General features: G+C 49.7%; 3 protein-coding genes and 2 long non-coding RNA genes across 7 annotated transcripts; 2 read left to right on the top strand and 3 right to left on the bottom strand.

The window, feature by feature from the left end:
* Positions 1-3,037: 3,037 nt before the first annotated feature.
* On the bottom strand, positions 3,038-4,158 carry LOC112893151 (glucan endo-1,3-beta-glucosidase GV-like). The gene has a single exon (XM_025960330.1). The coding sequence runs from the start codon at positions 4,106-4,108 to the stop codon at positions 3,164-3,166; it is 945 nt and encodes a 314-aa protein (XP_025816115.1). The 5' UTR covers positions 4,109-4,158; the 3' UTR covers positions 3,038-3,163.
* Positions 4,159-6,111: 1,953 nt separating this feature from the next.
* Positions 6,112-6,906, bottom strand: LOC112893156. Its single transcript, XR_003228743.1, has 3 exons — positions 6,652-6,906; positions 6,270-6,378; positions 6,112-6,148 (listed from the first exon to the last, which is right to left on the bottom strand). It is a non-coding gene; the product is annotated as an uncharacterized LOC112893156 (long non-coding RNA).
* A 585-nt stretch (positions 6,907-7,491) lies between these two features.
* LOC112893150 lies at positions 7,492-10,003 on the top strand. Of its 2 annotated transcripts, XM_025960329.1 has the most exons (6): positions 7,492-8,120; positions 8,277-8,388; positions 8,496-8,846; positions 9,186-9,345; positions 9,434-9,568; positions 9,776-10,003. In XM_025960329.1, exons 3-6 carry the CDS (start codon positions 8,599-8,601, stop codon positions 9,878-9,880), a joined length of 648 nt encoding a protein of 215 aa, XP_025816114.1. In that variant the 5' UTR covers positions 7,492-8,120; positions 8,277-8,388; positions 8,496-8,598; the 3' UTR covers positions 9,881-10,003. The 2 variants fall into 2 exon arrangements, with proteins under 2 accessions (XP_025816114.1, XP_025816113.1); XM_025960328.1 differs by having other exon boundaries at positions 8,496-9,345.
* A 736-nt stretch (positions 10,004-10,739) lies between these two features.
* LOC112893152 (NAC domain-containing protein 18-like) lies at positions 10,740-11,621 on the bottom strand. The gene has a single exon (XM_025960331.1). The coding sequence runs from the start codon at positions 11,534-11,536 to the stop codon at positions 10,886-10,888; it is 651 nt and encodes a 216-aa protein (XP_025816116.1). The 5' UTR covers positions 11,537-11,621; the 3' UTR covers positions 10,740-10,885.
* Positions 11,622-13,357: 1,736 nt separating this feature from the next.
* On the top strand, positions 13,358-17,578 carry LOC112893155. Of its 2 annotated transcripts, XR_003228742.1 has the most exons (3): positions 13,358-14,149; positions 14,236-14,291; positions 14,387-17,578. It is a non-coding gene; the product is annotated as an uncharacterized LOC112893155 (long non-coding RNA). The 2 variants fall into 2 exon arrangements; XR_003228741.1 differs by having other exon boundaries at positions 14,236-17,578.
* The last annotated feature ends 301 nt before the right edge of the window (positions 17,579-17,879 follow it).

Consider the following 17,879-nt stretch of genomic DNA (forward strand, 5'->3'; position numbering starts at 1 on the left):
TGCGGAAAACTCGGTTATATGCAAAGGTTCGTTTATAAATGTTTTCAAAACTAGTTTTCAAACACCAAGAAGCACGTAATGTTGATCCACACAGGATCCAAGTTTTAAACTGCTACCGGACTCCCCGTCCGCCGTAGCACACGGCACAACTGCCGGATACTTTCCAAACAACTCACGCCAGCCCAACCGTTCCAGAGAGAAACACTAGTTAGGTGACCACACCATAACTTGCCCAATACTGTGGGCACGACTATTCGAATAGATTTTCAACTCTGCAGAGGTGTGCAACTTTACCCACAGGTGGGGTACCACAGCACGAACACCTTAGTGCCGGTGCAGATCCCATCAAAGCCCTTACCCACCTTAGCTAGACCTGGCTAGCCACCACGGGATCTATCAAGGGGTCATTCGACCTAACACCGAGGTTTAACCGGGGCATAAGTCACACAGAGCTTATCCCGTCTCCTTGATCACCCGTTGCTCCCAGCTCTCCTGATGGCTATCAGACTAACTAGTGGGGTTAGGCCAAGCCGTTGCCCATACAACGGTCAAGTGGTTTGCACGACAGGAAGCTAGGTGAGACGACACATCAACTCGGTCCTTAGGGGTGACAAGATGGATATCTCCCTTCCACGCTCAACCACACAGGTACGAGCACACCAACGGCAATTCACACAGAAATGCCATCCATCCCGTCTAACTCTCTTTTCAAAACCACACTTTATCCCTCCCCACACGCACACACACTTTCTTTGCAAAACCAGGTGGTCAAGGTATGGTTATCACAAGTAGGGGTGGCTATCCTACCATGTTTTCAGCACACAAAACCATGCAATTTTATAAAACAGGCCTCCGGGTTATGTTTATAAAAACTAGGACAGAAACATGCATCAAAGGGTGGAGTTGAACTTGCCATCATCAAACCCTTGCGGGAGGTCCTGATCGAAGTACTGTCCCTCGGGTTCGGGGTCGCAGAACTGGTCCTCGGTTGCTTGGTCGCAGTCGGGAACCTCTTCGTTCACTCCGTGTCCTACGACGCAAACAAACAGACATACAATCAAGCGAAAGAACTAAAAGCTTTTATCGTTGGGCTTGAATCGGAAATAATTTAGTTACGGAGTTAGGGGTGATATCTTTGGGTGGTTTCTTAATGGCATGGCTAAAACTATACTAGAAAGGGCGTGGTAAAGTTTCGGGTCGATCGGAGGTCGTTTCGCATATAAAATGACGAGTCAAAGACGGTTTCAGGGATTAAACGGGGTCCAGGGGCTTGTTCGTAATTAACCGGAAGGAGTAAGGACCTTTTTGCGAATCCTAGAAATACCCTAGGCATGCAAAAAGGTGTCAAGTATATCTAGGTTTATGTATTGGAGGGTTCAATTTGAAATAACAAAAAGCGCGAGGTTTCTTCTACAAAAAGGAAGTGGATAGGGGTGCTCCTAGAGGGGGGGGGTTTCTTGGGAAAACAGGAAAAGGAGGGGGACATGGGCAAAATGCCCTTCTCCTTCCTCTCCCCCGTGCAAAACAGAGGAGGGGGGAGGGTAGGGCGCCGGCGGCGGCCCAATCCGGCCGGCCGGGGCACGGCGGCGGTCCGAGGGTGGGGGAAAAGAGAGAGGGGGGCACGGGGATTCCATCCCCGGCCTCACCTTGACTTGGGACGCGGTGAGGGAGCGGGCCCGCGGTGAGGGGCGGCGGCCGGTGGTGGTGTGCGCGGCGGCGGCGCTAGGGACAGGGGGGGAGAGTGTAGGGGCGGCGGCGGTGGTCGTGGTGGTGGAGTGCGGCGCTGGGGCGTATTTATAGAGGGAGTGGGCGGTGAGGCGGAGGGGAACGGGGCGGTGGCGGCCGGCGGGCGGTGCGGGGCGCCATCAATGGCGCTCGGCCGCTTGCGGCCGTCGCGACGTGGCGTGGCGGGGAGGGCGCCGAGCTCCGCACATGGGGGGGAGTAGCGTGGTGCGGCACAGGGGCAGCGCGCGCGGCGGTGGCGACGGGTGGCGCGGCGGGCGGCGCGGCGTCGTGGCTTGGCCGCGCGCGTGCAGGCGACGGGCGGCGCGGCCGTCGGCACGGCACGCGGTGCACGCGCGGGCGCGCGCGTGGGCACGGGTGGACGCGCGCGTCGTAAGGCCGGGCAGGGCGCGTGCGCGGCGCACAGGGCCGGCGCACGGCCGTGCGGTGCTCGGGGGCAGGGGAAGGAGGGAGAAACAGGGAGAAGAGGAGGAAGGAAGGAAAAGGAGAAAAGGGAAAAGAGAAGAAAGGAAAGAAAGGAAAAGAGAAGGGAAAAAGGAAAAAAATGGGAAAGGAAAAAGAAGGGGAGAAAAGACAATGGGGAGAAAATAACGCGTGCCGACGGGATTCGTGCGCGTGACACACGCACGCAGCGCGAGGAGAACAGCGAGGGGGAAAGGAAAACGCGTCGACGCCAATCGCGGCGGCGGCCGCGGCCGGTCGGTCACGCACGTACGTCGTCCGCGCGCTGCGCGAGGAGAACAGCATCGCGCCGGCGCTGATTGCGGAAAACGGTCGCGCGTGAGCGGTGCGGGATGGGACGGCGGTCAGGCTCGCGTCGGTCGTCGGTGTGGCGGTGAAACGGAGGGAGTCAGGGTTTTACGACGAATAAATTTTCGGTCAGGGCACCTTAACGCGTAGTTTAAATTTGAAATTTTTCAGGGCATCACACGATGGCAGCCATCGCGACGAGAAGCCCGCAGGCGCCGGAGGGCACGAGGAGCTGGGAGGGGCGGCCCCCAGCAACGGTCGAGGGGGAGGCACCACATCCGTATCCGGCTAAAGGGTGCCCAGATCCGGCGAACGGATGGCCGGATCTGGCCCCCGCGACTAGCGGCGGCGAGGTAGGCGGGTGTCTAGATTTGGGGCACGGGGAAAAGAGAGGAGAGGAGGGAAAAGGCGAGCTGGGCCGGCTTCGGCCCCGGCCGCGACCGATGGGGCGGAGGTGGGCGGTGGCGTTTGGGAGGGGGCACCACACAGTCATACATATTTAGTTCAATTTTATTTTAATCTGCAAACTTAGAATTTATTGTTGTGGTATACCTATAAGGTACATGTGCTCATTATTTTTTGATGTGGTATATATACAGCACATAGGGAGTGAAGCACTTATATATATCGTGCTTCTTTTTATATGAAGATAATCATATCATCCGACGTGTTAATTTGGGAAGGTAATCGAGTATACCGGCGACTTGTCCGGGTTGAACAAGCCAAAGTGCCTCTCGATCTCCTCTCCGGGCTTCCGGTTCTCGTTGAACATAGCGAACACGTACGTCTCCAGCACCCCGGGCCGCTTGGGCGTGCCCCGCCGGACGTGGTCGATCACGCCCTGGTTGTGCGCCCGCGCGTTCTCCACGCTCGCGCCGAACCCGCCGGCGGACGGCCACCCGGTCTCCGACACGACGACCCCGACGCTGGGCGCGCCGGCCTTCTCCAGCGCCGCGTAGATGGCATCCACCATGGCGTCGAACAGGTTCGTGTACGTGAGCCCGTTGCCGGCGTCCCTCACCGTGGTGCCCGGCCGGAACGTCGCGTAGTTGAGGCTGATGTCGCGCGGGTTGTCCCGGTAGGCGAAGTAGGGGTACACGTTGGCCAGCAGCGGCCCGCCGGTGCTCGCCAGGTACCGCGCGACGTCCGCCATGTAGCCCTGCGCGAACGCGCCGCTGGAGGGCGGGAAGGTGTTGGCGAACACGTCCATCCTGACCGCCGTCGACACCTTGATGCCGTCGAGGCCGGCCGACACGAGCGCGTCGCGCACGTTCCGCATGGCCGGGAGGAGGATCCCCGCGGCGTCGGCGGGGGGCACCTCGTTGCCGACGGCGATGTACCGGATGATGACGTCCCGGCCGTAGGGCTGCACGTTGGCCTGCACCCAGGCGGCGGCCGCGGAGGCGCTGCTGGCGAGGCTGCGGACGTCGTCCACGCCGCCGACGTCGAGGATGAGGGCGATGGCGCTGCCGCGGAGCGCGTCGAGAGCGGCGTGGTCGGGGGAGTAGATGCGCATTGCCTGGATGTTGTTGGACTTGTAGAGCTGCACCACGTCCGCGCGCGAGGGCAGGTTGTCGCCGAGCATGCCGTAGCAGACACCGTGCACACCTCCCATTTGCGCAAAGCTGTTCTACGTAGTAGCAAGCTCGGGTATCTTTTTGCTAGCTTCTGATATGCTCAGAGTCAGCCAAGAATGTCCAACCTATATATGTAGTGTGGCCGCAAGAGATGATGGATGGCATTTGAAACCGACTTGTTCCATTACAAGCTTGAGGCTTCTGTTCCATTCCAAGTGGCACGAGCTTGGGTTGGTAAGCTACTCTCTCAATGTGACTAGTGCTAAGTGTTAGCTACAAGTCTGGCCAACCTATTTGACATTTCGTCGACAGTTGCTTGATGAAAGCTTCTTAATGTACAGTATGTTATTATATATACATATAGTATACTATTAAGATCGTGACCCCTCTCTCTCTCTCTCTCGGCCACTTGATCGAGTATGTATGTACATTATATATACGTTCATGTAGTACACGTGCAATGTATAGCCTGCTTAATTTGACGAAATCAAAGATCAGAGATGGCTCGTGGTCGATTGCCTTGATTGGTCAAGCAATAAGCACGAACTGAACAGGGTAGATACCGATGACAGGAGGCTTGCTTGGATGGATGGAAGCAACAAGCAAGTGCGTGCGTTGAAGCAGCAGCGATGCGTTGCTTGCCCGCGTCAAATTCTGATCGTGGCTGTCTAACGGCACTCGCATTGCTCGTTTTCACAAAATAAAAATGCAGCAAGTGCGTGCGTGGAAGATTTATAGGAGCTGGAGATAAATTCATGTATGAACACATGTGGCAATGTTCTCTCGAACTTTAATTTGCCGCTGCCACGTCGCCGGACCAACGCCGTGTCGAGCAGCTCATCGACCATTCCAAGTGAGATTGAATCTTGTTCGCCTTAATCTCGTCGATACAACACAAGATCTGCCAAAAATCTAGCTACTAAATCTCTATTTCAAGCACAAAGTCTTAAGTAATAAAACCTTTGTATTTTCTGATAATAACCCATCTAGATGTCTTTTAGCAATGTCCAGAGCTCTGAATCTTGTTCGCCTTTCGAACTCTTCATCATCACCAAAGTGATCAACTCGATCGATAGTCAAAGACCACCAGGTTAGGGGCGTTTTCAACAGCATTCACCAAAAACTCAACTTAACCTGTGCACCCTGCAAATCCCGTGATACATAGGCCATTCAGATGATTATGTGTACACCGTCGAAGCCTCCTGATAACCTCTGAGCAATGTGGGGAGGCACAGACTGCAAACTGCAATATTCGGAAGACAAGGAAAGACATGCATGTTAAACAGGGTTCTAATTCAAGGATCATCAATTTTGAAACGTCACAGTGCATAATAACAGAGGACATAACATTGGACAAGGAACTAAAAGGAAGTCTGAAATGTAAGGTATAACTACTAACAAGGAAGGACGTAGGAAAGTACTTACATGTATCTCTAACTTTTCGATGAAAGGAGCATCACTCAAGAAAGAGGCTAAGGATACAATGTTAACTTGATCGTCCGACTTCACAAAAGAGCTCAGCTGTAGATACTTCAACTGCAATTTGCCAACATATTTGGAAGATCTATCTGAGTGGCACGCACGACATGAAGATCAAGCTTCTTTAGGTTGGGGAAACCACTAAATTGTGGAGGTGGTTCGAAAGAGATAAAGCTCAGCTGTATTTTTTGGAGACGGGATACGCTTCCACCATCACAAAGCTCAAAAGGAAATCTGTACAGATCAGGATGGAGCTGAAAATTGGCCGGTAGTAAGTCGAGTGCTAGATTCTTTGCTCGTGAAGATAAGGCAAAACTAACCCAGCTATAGAGGTGTTCAGCTAACTTGATGTCGAATTCCAATTTCACCTCAAGCTCTTCAACCAACTTTCCATTGTACTGTTTTATGACAGCATTAACCTTCTCAATAAACTTCTGAGTAGAGAATTGTGTTCCAGTAACATCTTTGCAGCACATTGTACCACCATCAAATCTAAGTTTGGGACAAACTGTCCAGATTTGCCTCCATTTGCTTCATAGGACGCTAGTTCTCACAATTTCCTTTGCTGGAAATTTTGATAAAATCGTGCCCAAGACATCCTGCAGCCAAGGAATATAAACAGCTAATTCCATAAATTGTTCAGATCATAAGTTTATATCCCTTCAGTACATAAGTGTCATTAATAGACAAACAGAATGCTAGATTGCTAGCTCAGTATACCTTGGAAAGGTCTGACAACTTGATTTTTGCATTCCTTTCTCAGAATGGGCTTGTTATGGCAGCGCTTCAGTCTTTTGCTTCTGTGCATTATATGGTTTTCCATTTGAGCCTGCAAGAAACAATCTTACGTTGTGTATGAGCATATTAAGGACAAGGCAAAAGACAGGTACAAACTTCAGCACATAAAGTCATCACATTGCATGACCTTGCTATTTCTAATAACCTCACTGAAACAAAAGTTTGAATCTTAAAGCTAGTTCTCCTGCTTCCCCGGCTCAAACAACTGAAATTCTAGCATATTGGCCATAAACAAAGCTCCTTCTTGGGCATCGTTGCAGAACAGTTGGGAGAGCGAAATTACATTATGAACTTCCACACATACCTCTGCTGTGCTCTGCTTGGCTCGACTGCTAATAGCACGCCTAGGCTGTCGGCTCGGTGCCGTGCACTGGTGCTTGAATGGCCTTTGCCGCTTGCCGCCGCCCGCCGCCGCCGCCTGCTGGTGCCGCACTGCTGTCTGGTATGGTGCTGCCCGCTACTACCATGGGGGAGCAGATTCGATGTGCTTGGTTTCGCTCAGAGGATCGTATCGACCGCGGTCGGCTTTTACATGGGCGGATTCCCGGAGATTGCCGACTCGTTCGCGTGGCGGCGGCGGCGGCGGAAGGGAAGGGGAGGCCATGGCCGCCGTGGAACGGGGAAGCGAGGGGGTTATATTATATCCAAAACGTTTGGATCGCTATTAATAACTGCGATCCAAATGAGGGGCTTTAGTGTAAAACTGTCATCCAGTATTTACATAAAGCACCCTGGATTGGATCGCGATCCGACTTAGGGGGTTTAGTGTAAAACAATTATCATCCAATATTTACATAAAAACCCCTGTATAGGATCGATAGTATTAATCGCGATCCAAATTAGGGTGTTTAATGTAAAAATGTCATCCAATATTTACATAGAACACCCTGGAGCGCCGGTAACGCGCCGCCGCCGCCCCTGTTCAGGGCGCGAGATGTCCAGCCTCGAAAGGCCCCGCTGCAGGATCCGTCGCCGTGCTCTGCGGTCACCGCGACGCCGTCAGCTACGCCTGCTTCCATCCCTTCTTCTCTTCTCCGGGTACTCCACTCTCTCCCTGTTCCCAAGCTCTCTCTGAACCCCTCCCCGATCCCCCGCAGCGGCTCGTGCTGCAAACACCTTCTTCTAAGCGTGGCGCTGTTTTTTTTTTTTTCATTTTCACCCTACGCAACGGCGCCGGGTTCTTCACTTCCCGAAGCTCTTGACGGATGTTCTGAGGAGCGTGGGAGTGGAACGCGGGTGCGACGATGGTCGCGCCATTCCCCGGAGGCCTTCGTACAGCCAAGCCATGTTCCAGTAGCTGGTCAAGCTGCCCCGCCGCGCCCGAGGGAGGAGAAGGCTCTGGGCAAGTTCTTGTGCCCGACAAGGCCGCCCCTGTCCATCTTGGCCAAGCAGAGGGGGCGGTCGTTCATCGCCCGAGCTTCTTGGCCGACGGGAGAGTTCCGCTGTCCTTCTCAGCGAAGGAGATTCCGAGGTGAAGTTCGGAGGCGAAGTCCTGGTAATGATCAAGAAATGGCTGCGGAATTCGCCACCCCCGCCGCTGGTAAGGGTGTTCTCAGTCCACAACGAAGCGGATGCATCTCTTCCGATCGGGGGGCAATGCGGAATCGTAGTCCGGCTAGGGTTATGCTTATGCAACGAAGAATCCGAGTCCTACTTCCAGTCGCCTCGCTTCGACCGGTCCTGCTGGCTTTATATTGGTCCGAGGAGAGCCAGAATTAATCGGTTCATCTTTTCTTGTGGATCGCATCTCCAAATGAAGCTGTAGGCGTTCAGGTTCGACAGACAAACTCTCATTTCTCCCTCTGTCCCGCACTGACGGCTTTGGGTTCCCCAAGGCCTAAGTGGATAATCTAAGAAAAGAGGGACTTGTATTTTTATGCTAGAATTTCAGCAAGTTCATGTGCTCCATGTTTGCACTATTTCCTGCAGAATCAAAATGGAAGACAATTTAATGCGCAGAAGGAAAAGACAGAGGCACTGCTATGAAAAGTCCATCTTCAGACAAAGGAATGCAAAAGTTCAGTTTTCAGAAATTCCAGAGGTATATAATACTGAACCATCGTTCTGTTTTACCATAAATGGAGTAGTTATCAACCTAGGAATTTTAACTAAACAATCTACGGAATCAATTTGTTCCCTTCTCTGCAGGATGTGTTAGGGACAATTTTATCAAAACTGCCACAAAAGGAAATTGTAAGAACTAGTGTTAAATGGAAACACATCTGGAAAGTTTGCCCCAAACTCAGATTTGATGGTAGCACAATGTGTGTTGAAGATGTGGCTGGAACACAGCACTATACTCAGGAAGTTTATTGACATTGTCAATGGAGTCTTGAAACAGTACAGTGGCAAGGTGGTTGAAGAGCTTGACGTTAAGTTTGAATTTGACGCCACACTAGCTGAACATCTCGATGATTGGGTTAACTTTGCTTTATCATCACGAGCAAAGAATCTAGCTCTTGACTTACTCCCGGCCAAGTTTGGGCTCCATCCTGATCGGTACAGATTTCCTCTAGAGTTATTTGATGGCGGAAGCATATTCCGTCTACAACATCTGCAGCTTAGCTTTGTGTCTTTAGAATCACCTTCCAACTTCTGTGGTTTTCCCAACCTAAAGAAGCTTGATCTGCATGTGCTGCATGTCACTCGTGTGGACCTTCAAGATATGTTGTCAAACTGCTTTAATCTTGAATGGCTGAGTATAGTTAGATGCCATTTAGATAATGCTGAACTGAAGGTGGTTCGTCCGTTGCCCCATCTGCTATACTCGCATGTCGCGTACTGTGATATAAACGGGATAGAATTCAGTGTCGTGAATCTGCAGACTTTTGTATACAGGGGGCGCTGGATTCCTTTTCACCTCGGTCATGCTTTGGCGGTGAAAGATGCTAGGGTCAATTTTATTGGCAAGATGACTCTTGAGTTTGCACTGAATGCGCTTCCCAACTTGCTTCCAGGCGTGCAGAATCTAATTTTGCATTCATCCTTGCCACTTAAGGTTTGTTTCAACAACTTGTATCTTTGAGTTGTTTTCTCATATTTTTTTTCTGTTTTGGTGAACCATATTTGTGTTTTCCATCCTTCAGACACCCCGTCTACAAGGAAATTGTTCCAAGTTTTGTCAGCTGAAGTTTTTTGTGCTGGTTGAAGATCTCAGTAACCTTTTGTGGTTGGCTTCATTCTTGAGAGCTGCTCCTTTCATCGAAAAATTAGATATACATGTGAGTATTCTCATGGGTTACTCCCTTGCCCAGTAGTTAGTTGTTAATGAATGTATCCGCTAAGTTACTTAACAATCAAACTGCGTACGTACACAACTTTAGCAGTTTAGCACCTACTATTATGTGCTGTATTGTTTCAGAGTTAGTGATCCTTGGATTATAACTGTTGTTGACATATCTTTTTTTTTCTCTCCCGAAATGTTGCAGTTTTCAATCTGTGCCTTCCCGCATTGCCCAGAGCTTATCAGGAGTCTTCCAATATCTAAAGAACCTGACCATCACAGGATTTGCAGGGTGCATGGGTCAAGTTGAATTGTTGACGCACATTGTAGAAAATGCCTCTAACCTGGAGGCTTTGACTATCGATCGAGTTACTCACTTTGGTATTGACGAAGAGTACGAAAGGCGATCAAGATCCAAGGCACTGGAGATTGAGGAGACACCTTGAGGGAAGAACATCAGAAAATACAAAGGTTTCTATGATGTAGGACCATGTGCTTGAAAAGGAAGCTCCGTCAGATTGCTGGCAGCTTTTGTGTAACTTGTTGTTTTGTACTTTGTTTGCAAATGGCAATGCAGTTGTAAGGTAAGTTTATGTTGTAGCGTTTGTAGGTTTTGCTTCGATCTGGAACATGACAAACGGCCAAGCTTCCTCCTCTCTGTCAGTAGAGTTTGAAGCCTTCACGGCCAGGTCGGCCACGCCAGGCCAAGCTCCTTTGTGTTGAGAGTTGAGACCTATGCTGCAGCCAACTGGAAACAGTTTTCCCGTGGGCTGTACATCCATCTGGAGATTAAACAAGGCTGGAGATGCCCAGCATCGAAGCACTTCTATAACAAGCTACGGCTTTAAGCAGAATCGGTTGATTCCCAACATTTTTCAATAGAAAAGCCTTTTCTTTCCTGTCAACCAGTTGGGCAAGAGGAACATTTTCTCATGTCGATGATCAGCTCGCGTTTGTCGTGTCAATGATCGGGTACTCCACGAAGGGTCCACGCTATTCTTAGGGGGGAAAACAGAGAGATAATGGAAACAGTCTGCACTAAGCCTGTATCATGGGTACCAGCAATACTTTTTTTTAATTATAATGGGGGTGCCAGCAATACTGATGCATTGCATTCCAACGCCCTCACTAGTTACTGCATCAGCACTAAGCTCTAGATTAGAGTTTTACAGAGCACAACTGAACACATGTGCGTGCCATTTGATTTTGCAGTTAGAGCAGCCAACAGCCCAAAACAAAGGCTGTGGCAGGCAGGCGGGAGGTTGAAGATAACAAGGTAAAATGGCGTCTTTATTCATCGCCTCACCTCGTGCTCTCACGTGCGCAGCGGCCGTGAGATCTTCGCCTTCGCTCCCGAATCCGGTTCCAGCTCGTCGAGCCTGCGCCACCGCTGTCTGGCAGGTGGGGAGGCCGCCGCGGGCCTCTTGCTCTTCCTGACGCGGCAGAGCACCCAGTAGTCGTCCTCCTCCCCTTCCTCGTCGCAGCGGCGGTAGCACCGCGGGTCCGTGATCTCGTACTCTTCCATCACCCACCCGGTGCTCCGCTGCTGGCCCTGCCCGGCGCCGGCGGGCCCCCCCGCGTAGAAGCAGAACTTGACCCGGCTCCAGCGCACCACGACGCCGAGGTCCGTCACGGACCGCCCGGCGCGGGTGGAGCTGTGCATCCAGGCGCCGGCGCCCGCGACGGCGCGGCGCACGGAGGGCCGCCCGCGCCCGCGCCCACGCGCCGCGAAGAAGTGGCCCTGGTCCCGCAGGCCGTACCGCGCCAGCAGCTCCCACGGCGCCGCGGCGCAGGGGTCCGCCTCCAGCACGGCGCCCGCCACGCGCGGCGGGAACCCGCGCAGCTGCGGGCGCAGGAAGTGGAGCACCAGCTCGTCCTCCGTCGGTTCGAACCCGCCGAGGTCGCCGGCCGCCAGGTGGTCCGCTCCGTCCTCCTCGGCGCTCAGATTCGGCTCCTCATCCTCCATTCTTTCCTTGCAACGACCGACCAGTCGCTTTGCAAGTCAATAGAGCCGAGGAGCCGTGGAGAAAGATACAGGCAGCAGATTCGGAGACGGAGTGGTGAGGGCAACACTGCCGCTGGTTGGGACTGGGCCCTCTTGGGCCTCCGCGCAAATAGCAAGCGTCTGCGAGCCCAGCACGCGGACCGCTGCTGCTTCCATTCCATCCAGAGCTTGCGAAAATACAAATAGGCTCTTTACTGCTCGTCTGCTCCTGATTACCCATCACTCTCAATCTATCATGAAGATTCCTCTTCAAAAAGCAAAAAGAAGATCCTATGTTTGGCTATGCTCTCTGTCCATCTTTAGTTCATCATGGTGATGAAGTCCATATAGCCTATAATTTGGATAGGCTAAACATGCGTTGACTTGGCTAGGAGGTTGTAAATTTGGTGGCAAAGAAAACAGCTCCAAATTTCATGACTTGCCTCAGGGGCTCAGGAGCAGGGAGGAGTGAACACCAAGATGACCAGACAAGCTAGGCCCTGCACTAGGAACTGGCACAAAGCTGAATGCCGCCCATCGTGTTCGTGGCGACCCCGTGGGCCGTGGAGGACCATCGCTGCGTTCTCGCCGAAGAGGGGAAGCCGACGGGAGTGCGACCGCGACGCAGCAGACGCAGCATCCGATAGCCAAGCACACCTCATCGGTGGGGACGCCAGAGAAGCGCAGCAACAGATGCCTGCTGACCACCACGAGCAGGCCCAGCGAGCGCGACCTTGCTCCGAGGTTAACTAACCAGGGTTCAAACGGCAGGATCTCGCCGCACAGCCGCGCCACAAAGATCGCGGAGAAGACGACGAAGATGCCCACGCCGAGTTCCTTGTGCTGTGTGTCCTCACGGTCTGCGCGGCTCCGGTGGCGCGGGCTGGACAAGGAGGCGGCGCCGGCCCGTGGACCGTTCAATTGGTCCCGGCGCTTGGCCGGCGAGAGCGCAAGCGGGGGACACCGTGGTGACTCGTGGCCGCTTCTGAGGGGGCTTCCGCATGCAATGGCGAACTCCGGCAGCGGCGACGAGGCGGCAACGGGCATGGTCGCGTGCAGTTGCGGCATTCGTGGCGGAGGCGCCCGCGGTAACCGTAGGTGGGATGCCAAGTTTAGAAATGGGTGCGCCTGCCGTTGCCTTCCAAAATTCCACTGCTTCAGGTTCATGGCCCTTCGTTCTGTACGTACTTCATACAAGCTTCCTTCCGCAATATCGATAGCAGAACGTCCATCAGAATTTGCGCTGCTGCTGGCTAATTTGACAAGAGGATAGGGGGCAGACTCCTGGGATATACTCCTGGCCTCCTGGGAGTAGATTGCAAATGGCTCCATCTTCCATTGGAATATACAGTGTAGAGAAGGGGGTTTTGTTTATTACCTCCAATTATCTTGATTTAAATTTTCACATCACCAGCATCTTCCAATAGATACTATAGCATTGTTGCACGTTAATCGACTAGAGTGGAATAACAGTGCAAGTGATGCATACCTTCTCTGCAAAGGTCATGTTTTTTTTGTTTTGCTTTTTGTCTAAAAAGAATGACATACAGTGGGATCAGACTGATGAGCGGATCAGGAGATGGTTAGGGACGGAAGGCAATATTTCAGTATTTGGCTTTGGTTAACTGAGGAATCATGATAATATTATAATATTTTATTGCTGATTTCATGCCTTGTGATTTGAATAACTAGACTAGCCTATCAACTCGTGCTTCCGGACGGTCTAATTAGAATTAATATAAAAAGGTGAAACTACTCACCAGCCGCCATATTTTTATTTGTGTGCACGGCCTCTAACTCACGTCGGGCATCCCTTCCGAGCCGCGAGTTACTGCCGCCTCCCCCACTACGTTCTCTCTTCCTCTTCCCCTCCTCCTCCTCCTCCCTGCCCTGCAGCCGCCTCCACTCCTCCCCGCCACCGCGTCCTTCCTTTCTCTCCCCGTCCCACTGCAGCCTCCTCCCCTCGTCCCCCCACCTCCTCCCTCGGCGGCGGCGCGCTGGCACACACGCGAGGACGTTGCGCCGCGGCGCGGTGAGGATGAGGCTGCGGGCGGGACGAGGAGCGGCGCACGGATCCGTGGAGCTGCAGCGGGGACATCGATGCAGCGGCGCGTAGGGCAGTTTTCGCCTCATGATTATCACCGCCGGGTAATGGTCCTCCTCCCCCTTCCCCTTCCCTCTCCCTCATCGAGGCATGGACGGGTCAGGATCCGGAGATTTGGAGCTAGGGGGTAGGGTGGGGATTAGGCATGGAGAGCCTCTCCAAGCTTGCTAGCGAGCTCGACGACGTTGAGACCAACAAGGCTTCCACGCCCCCTAAGCTCCCACCATCCTCCTCGCTGGATCTGGCAACCCTGCACCAGAGAAGCAGCGGTGGCGCTTGCGCGACTATACTGTGGGAGCTCTACCGAGAGAGTTTCATGGATCCACGAGGAGAAAGGAGGGAGGTCAACGATCATGGTGGCTAAGGAGGTCTCCACACCGCTGGCCCTGATGAAGGGGCAAAGGCCTCTCCTCTTCATCCCCTGGTCTTGCTTCGCACTCTCCGCTAGAGCTCTATGGATGCTCTTCAATCTCCATCATCGAGGATTCGAGGTGAGGGGCTAGGGATCTAGTTGTTCGATGTGGTTCTGATTTTACCATTTCTACTTATCAATTTGCGCTTGTTGTTTTGGTGCTAGAGCTGGCTCATACATACCGAGTGATGCAATCGATCCATGTTTGTAGTCAGAGGATGGTAAGTGAAGATGTGGATGGGTGTGTTTAGGATTCTGTTGTACATACGATTTTTATTGTTTGATGTGTGTTCAGGAATTAAACTTTTTGCTGTAGTTGTCTGTTACAATGGGGGTGTAGGCAAGCATGATAGGGTGCTGCGGGAGCCATTCAAGAACGCACTGGTGGATGTGGGAGGGAGTTTGTGCTGCTTGACACCACCACATTCGTACTTTCCGCCGCTTGTGTTCGAGTTGCCATATATTTTAGTTCACAACTCAGTTGCTACATATATTTTGGTCATTTTTTTCGTAAGCAATAGATAAAGGGGGGGATTGGTAGTTTAGATTTTGGTCATTTTTCTAAGCAATTTACTGTATGCATGCTAAGCATTTTATATTGAATTTACAAGCAATTTTATATGAGCCACTACCACTATGCAGTTATGGTTATACAATAAGGGTAGTCTACTTTTAGGATTTAGGCAATTGACAAGCAATGCATGCAAAGCTTTTAATAGTGAAACTGGGAGCAATTCTATTTGCTTCATTATGTAGTTTATTATGCAACTATGGTTGTCTAGTTTTGTGGTTGTATCTATATGATGTGTATGACCTCCAATATTTTACTTTTACATATGATAGATCACAAGCACCTACGTTATTTGTCTTATCATTTTTGAGATATGATTCAGCATTTGGATGATTGCCTTTTTACTTTTTATAGGCAACTTGTGTGAAATCAATAAGCAAATTATGTATTTTGGTTTAGTATTTTTCATGTTCTAACTAGCATTTTTGGTGTTAAGCTGATCGTCCATTTTTCAACTGATTTTAATTTGTTCTTGGTGCATATTGCAATTTATATATTAGCTAGAAAATAACACTTTTCAGTGTAGTTTTGATCCCTTTTGTGATAAGCAATGATAAATAACTATAGACAAATAACCATTTTTGTGATAAGCAGTGATAATTAACTATAGCAAATAACATGTTATACTTCTGCTCAAACAACAGGGTACTGCTGCCTTTTCTTTTGTGTTCATGTGATTTGGGGTGATGTGAAACATTGAAGGAGGCAGATCTTTTGTTGTTTGTCTGAACTACAATATATACTTGATGTTGTATCAATTTTTCATATTTGGTTAGTTTTACCATTTTGGTTCTACTGGCCAATTTCTGAAGGAAAAATTCATTTTAATTTAGCACGTTTTGTATTCTAGTTTAGCAGTTTTGTACTCTAATTATCTATCCTCTTAATGTATACTGATTCAATTCTTGTGTTTGGTACTTTGTGCTTGGTTCTATAGCAGGCTCATACAAATTTGAAGGAGGCAGTCCATGCATTTTAATTTGGTGCTAGAGGATGAGGTCTGAAGACTTATTTTTTGAATGTTTAGAATTTAACTAGATGTGTGAAAATATCATTGTATATGTTCTAAGTTGCTTACATCTTTTTAAAGTTTTGCCTATGAGGTCTTGAGAAGTTGCTTTTTGACATTGTAAATGTTGATTTGATTTACCAATATTATGAAGTTAAGAACATCCAGAAGCACGGCTAATGTTTTTATTTTGCTTATTCTAGTTCTGGTGGTGACAACACCAGTTCCGATCGGTGCTAATGCATATTTTTTTGTCAGAAAGAGAAAAGGAGGACTTGCCGGTCTTGCTCCTTTTCCAAAAACGGGGTGGCTGTACGGCCGGCCTAACTTAGGGTCGGCCATACGTTAGCTACGTCAATATAAAAATAAGGCTTATTAGCTAATAATTAAATTATATATCTCACACCCTCTTTCATCTATTAAATATTCTAATACATATTCTAAAATACATATTTATTATTATATAGTTGCAATAGATTTTATTTTGCATCACACCTTCATGTATGTTTGATATATATTTAATCAAACCATTAGTTTGTGAATTGGTATTCTTATCTCTTCCATCATACATGAATACATGGTGACACGTATCGTGAATAGTATATTTATGTAAGCAATAACATAAATAATATATTAATAATAATATAAATAGTAATTTAGAATTTTATATTTATGCACTTTAATATTTTGTTATAATTATATAATTTAGGTTTAGATTTAGAGGATACTTCAACTTTTAATAATAACATAATTGGATAATTTATATGCAAATTTAGGTGGCTATTTGCATTATTTTTATAATGGCATAGGTGGGTAATTTATACGAAGATCAGGGGTTACTTTAGTCTATTTTCGTAATGGCGGATATAAGTAATTTATTAGGGAAGATAACAGATCCAATGACTATTATGATCAGAGTTGTCGGATTGATGGCGGGGTGTTTCTGATTTTTCTTAAGAATATCTAGGATTTCTCTATTTTTTTAAGTATTAACTTAGGATCCTAAGTGGCTTCATGTGAAGGCTTAAACTACCTAATTAGTAATAGTAAGATTTCTTGCCTCACGATTCATCATTATCCTTAAGCTGCACTTAAATTGTTTCTTTGGAAATGTTCTCGTTGGATTGTCAATTGTCATAGCTCCGAGGCCTACTGTTGGATCTTGCCAGTAACAAGCTTTCGAGGCACTTGCCGGAAACTTCACCGAAAGGGTACTGTACCGCAAGAACAGCTGAGCTGATTATTTGTGGGGCTTGGTCACTCTGGTCAGGGCGAAATGCAAGGAATCACGGCAAACAAAACTGGGATTCTGCAGCCGCGGCTAGACGAATCTCGTCTATGCTGGAAGACTTTATTTATTCAGGTACGGAAGCGTCCTCGAGCCGAGCCGGAGTCCGGAGTCGCTGGTCACGGCCACCGAGCGGAGGGGCAAAGGTTAACACTGATGATGCAGCCTTCTCGATGGCCACCGGAACTGGGTGCACTGGAGCAGTACCGTGTGACGAGATGGGAGGCGTGATGGCGGCAGCGGCGCGTTCTTACTCCAACATTGCAGATGTGCTGATGGCGGAGGCGTTGGTGGCGGGGGACGGGATGCTCTTACCAGTTGAGCAGGAAGCAATGAAGGTGATCCTGGAGACCGACAATGCAACGGTGGTCACTCTTCTTCATCAGATGATGGAATCCGTAGCTGTATCGCTGGTGTTTGGCATGAAATTAGAGAGCTTAGCTTGTCTTTTGCTTCTTTTGTTTGTGCTCATGTTAACCGGGAAGGCAATGAGGCTGCCCACTTGTGCGCGCGCATGCCATCGGTGTCTTCCCCTGTCATGTCCTGGATTGGGGCTCTTCCGAACTGGTTAAGGGAGGCCGCCAATACGGATTGTAACGTTGAGGTTCAGCAGTAAAGCTCTATGATTTGCCCTCAAAAACAGGAGAAGAAAGACTGGGAGTATTCTTTATCTGATGAAGAACCTATAGCTTTCTGACAATGATCTGACTGCAGAAATGCCTGCTGAAATGGAGCTGCTGTGGGACAAAATAATAATTCTGATCTGTCAAGGAATTTCTTCCTTGTCCATATTCCAGATACAATCGGCAGTATAAGTTCTTTAATCTCTCATTAAACCAACTTCCTGGTGTAATTACTAAGGGCATGACCATCACTGCACTTGCTAAGCCACCACACCAATGTCTCCGGGACTATACCTCTAGATTCTCAACTTCCAGCTC

This window comes from Panicum hallii, chromosome 5 (assembly GCF_002211085.1).
Source record: "Panicum hallii strain FIL2 chromosome 5, PHallii_v3.1, whole genome shotgun sequence".
Lineage (NCBI taxonomy): Eukaryota > Viridiplantae > Streptophyta > Magnoliopsida > Poales > Poaceae > Panicum > Panicum hallii.

What these genes read in the sequence shown, in the direction of transcription:
- LOC112893151 (XM_025960330.1), bottom strand. Translation starts at nt 4,108, where the DNA reads ATGGGAGGTGTGCACGGTGTCTGCTACGGCATGCTCGGCGACAACCTG.
- LOC112893150 (XM_025960328.1), top strand. Translation starts at nt 8,599, where the DNA reads ATGGTAGCACAATGTGTGTTGAAGATGTGGCTGGAACACAGCACTATA. An exon ending in ATTCATCCTTGCCACTTAAG is followed by an intron (nt 9,346 to 9,433) that starts GTTTGTTTCAAC and finishes TCCATCCTTCAG; the next exon opens with ACACCCCGTCTACAAGGAAA. An exon ending in TCGAAAAATTAGATATACAT is followed by an intron (nt 9,569 to 9,775) that starts GTGAGTATTCTC and finishes GAAATGTTGCAG; the next exon opens with TTTTCAATCTGTGCCTTCCC.
- LOC112893152 (XM_025960331.1), bottom strand. Translation starts at nt 11,536, where the DNA reads ATGGAGGATGAGGAGCCGAATCTGAGCGCCGAGGAGGACGGAGCGGAC.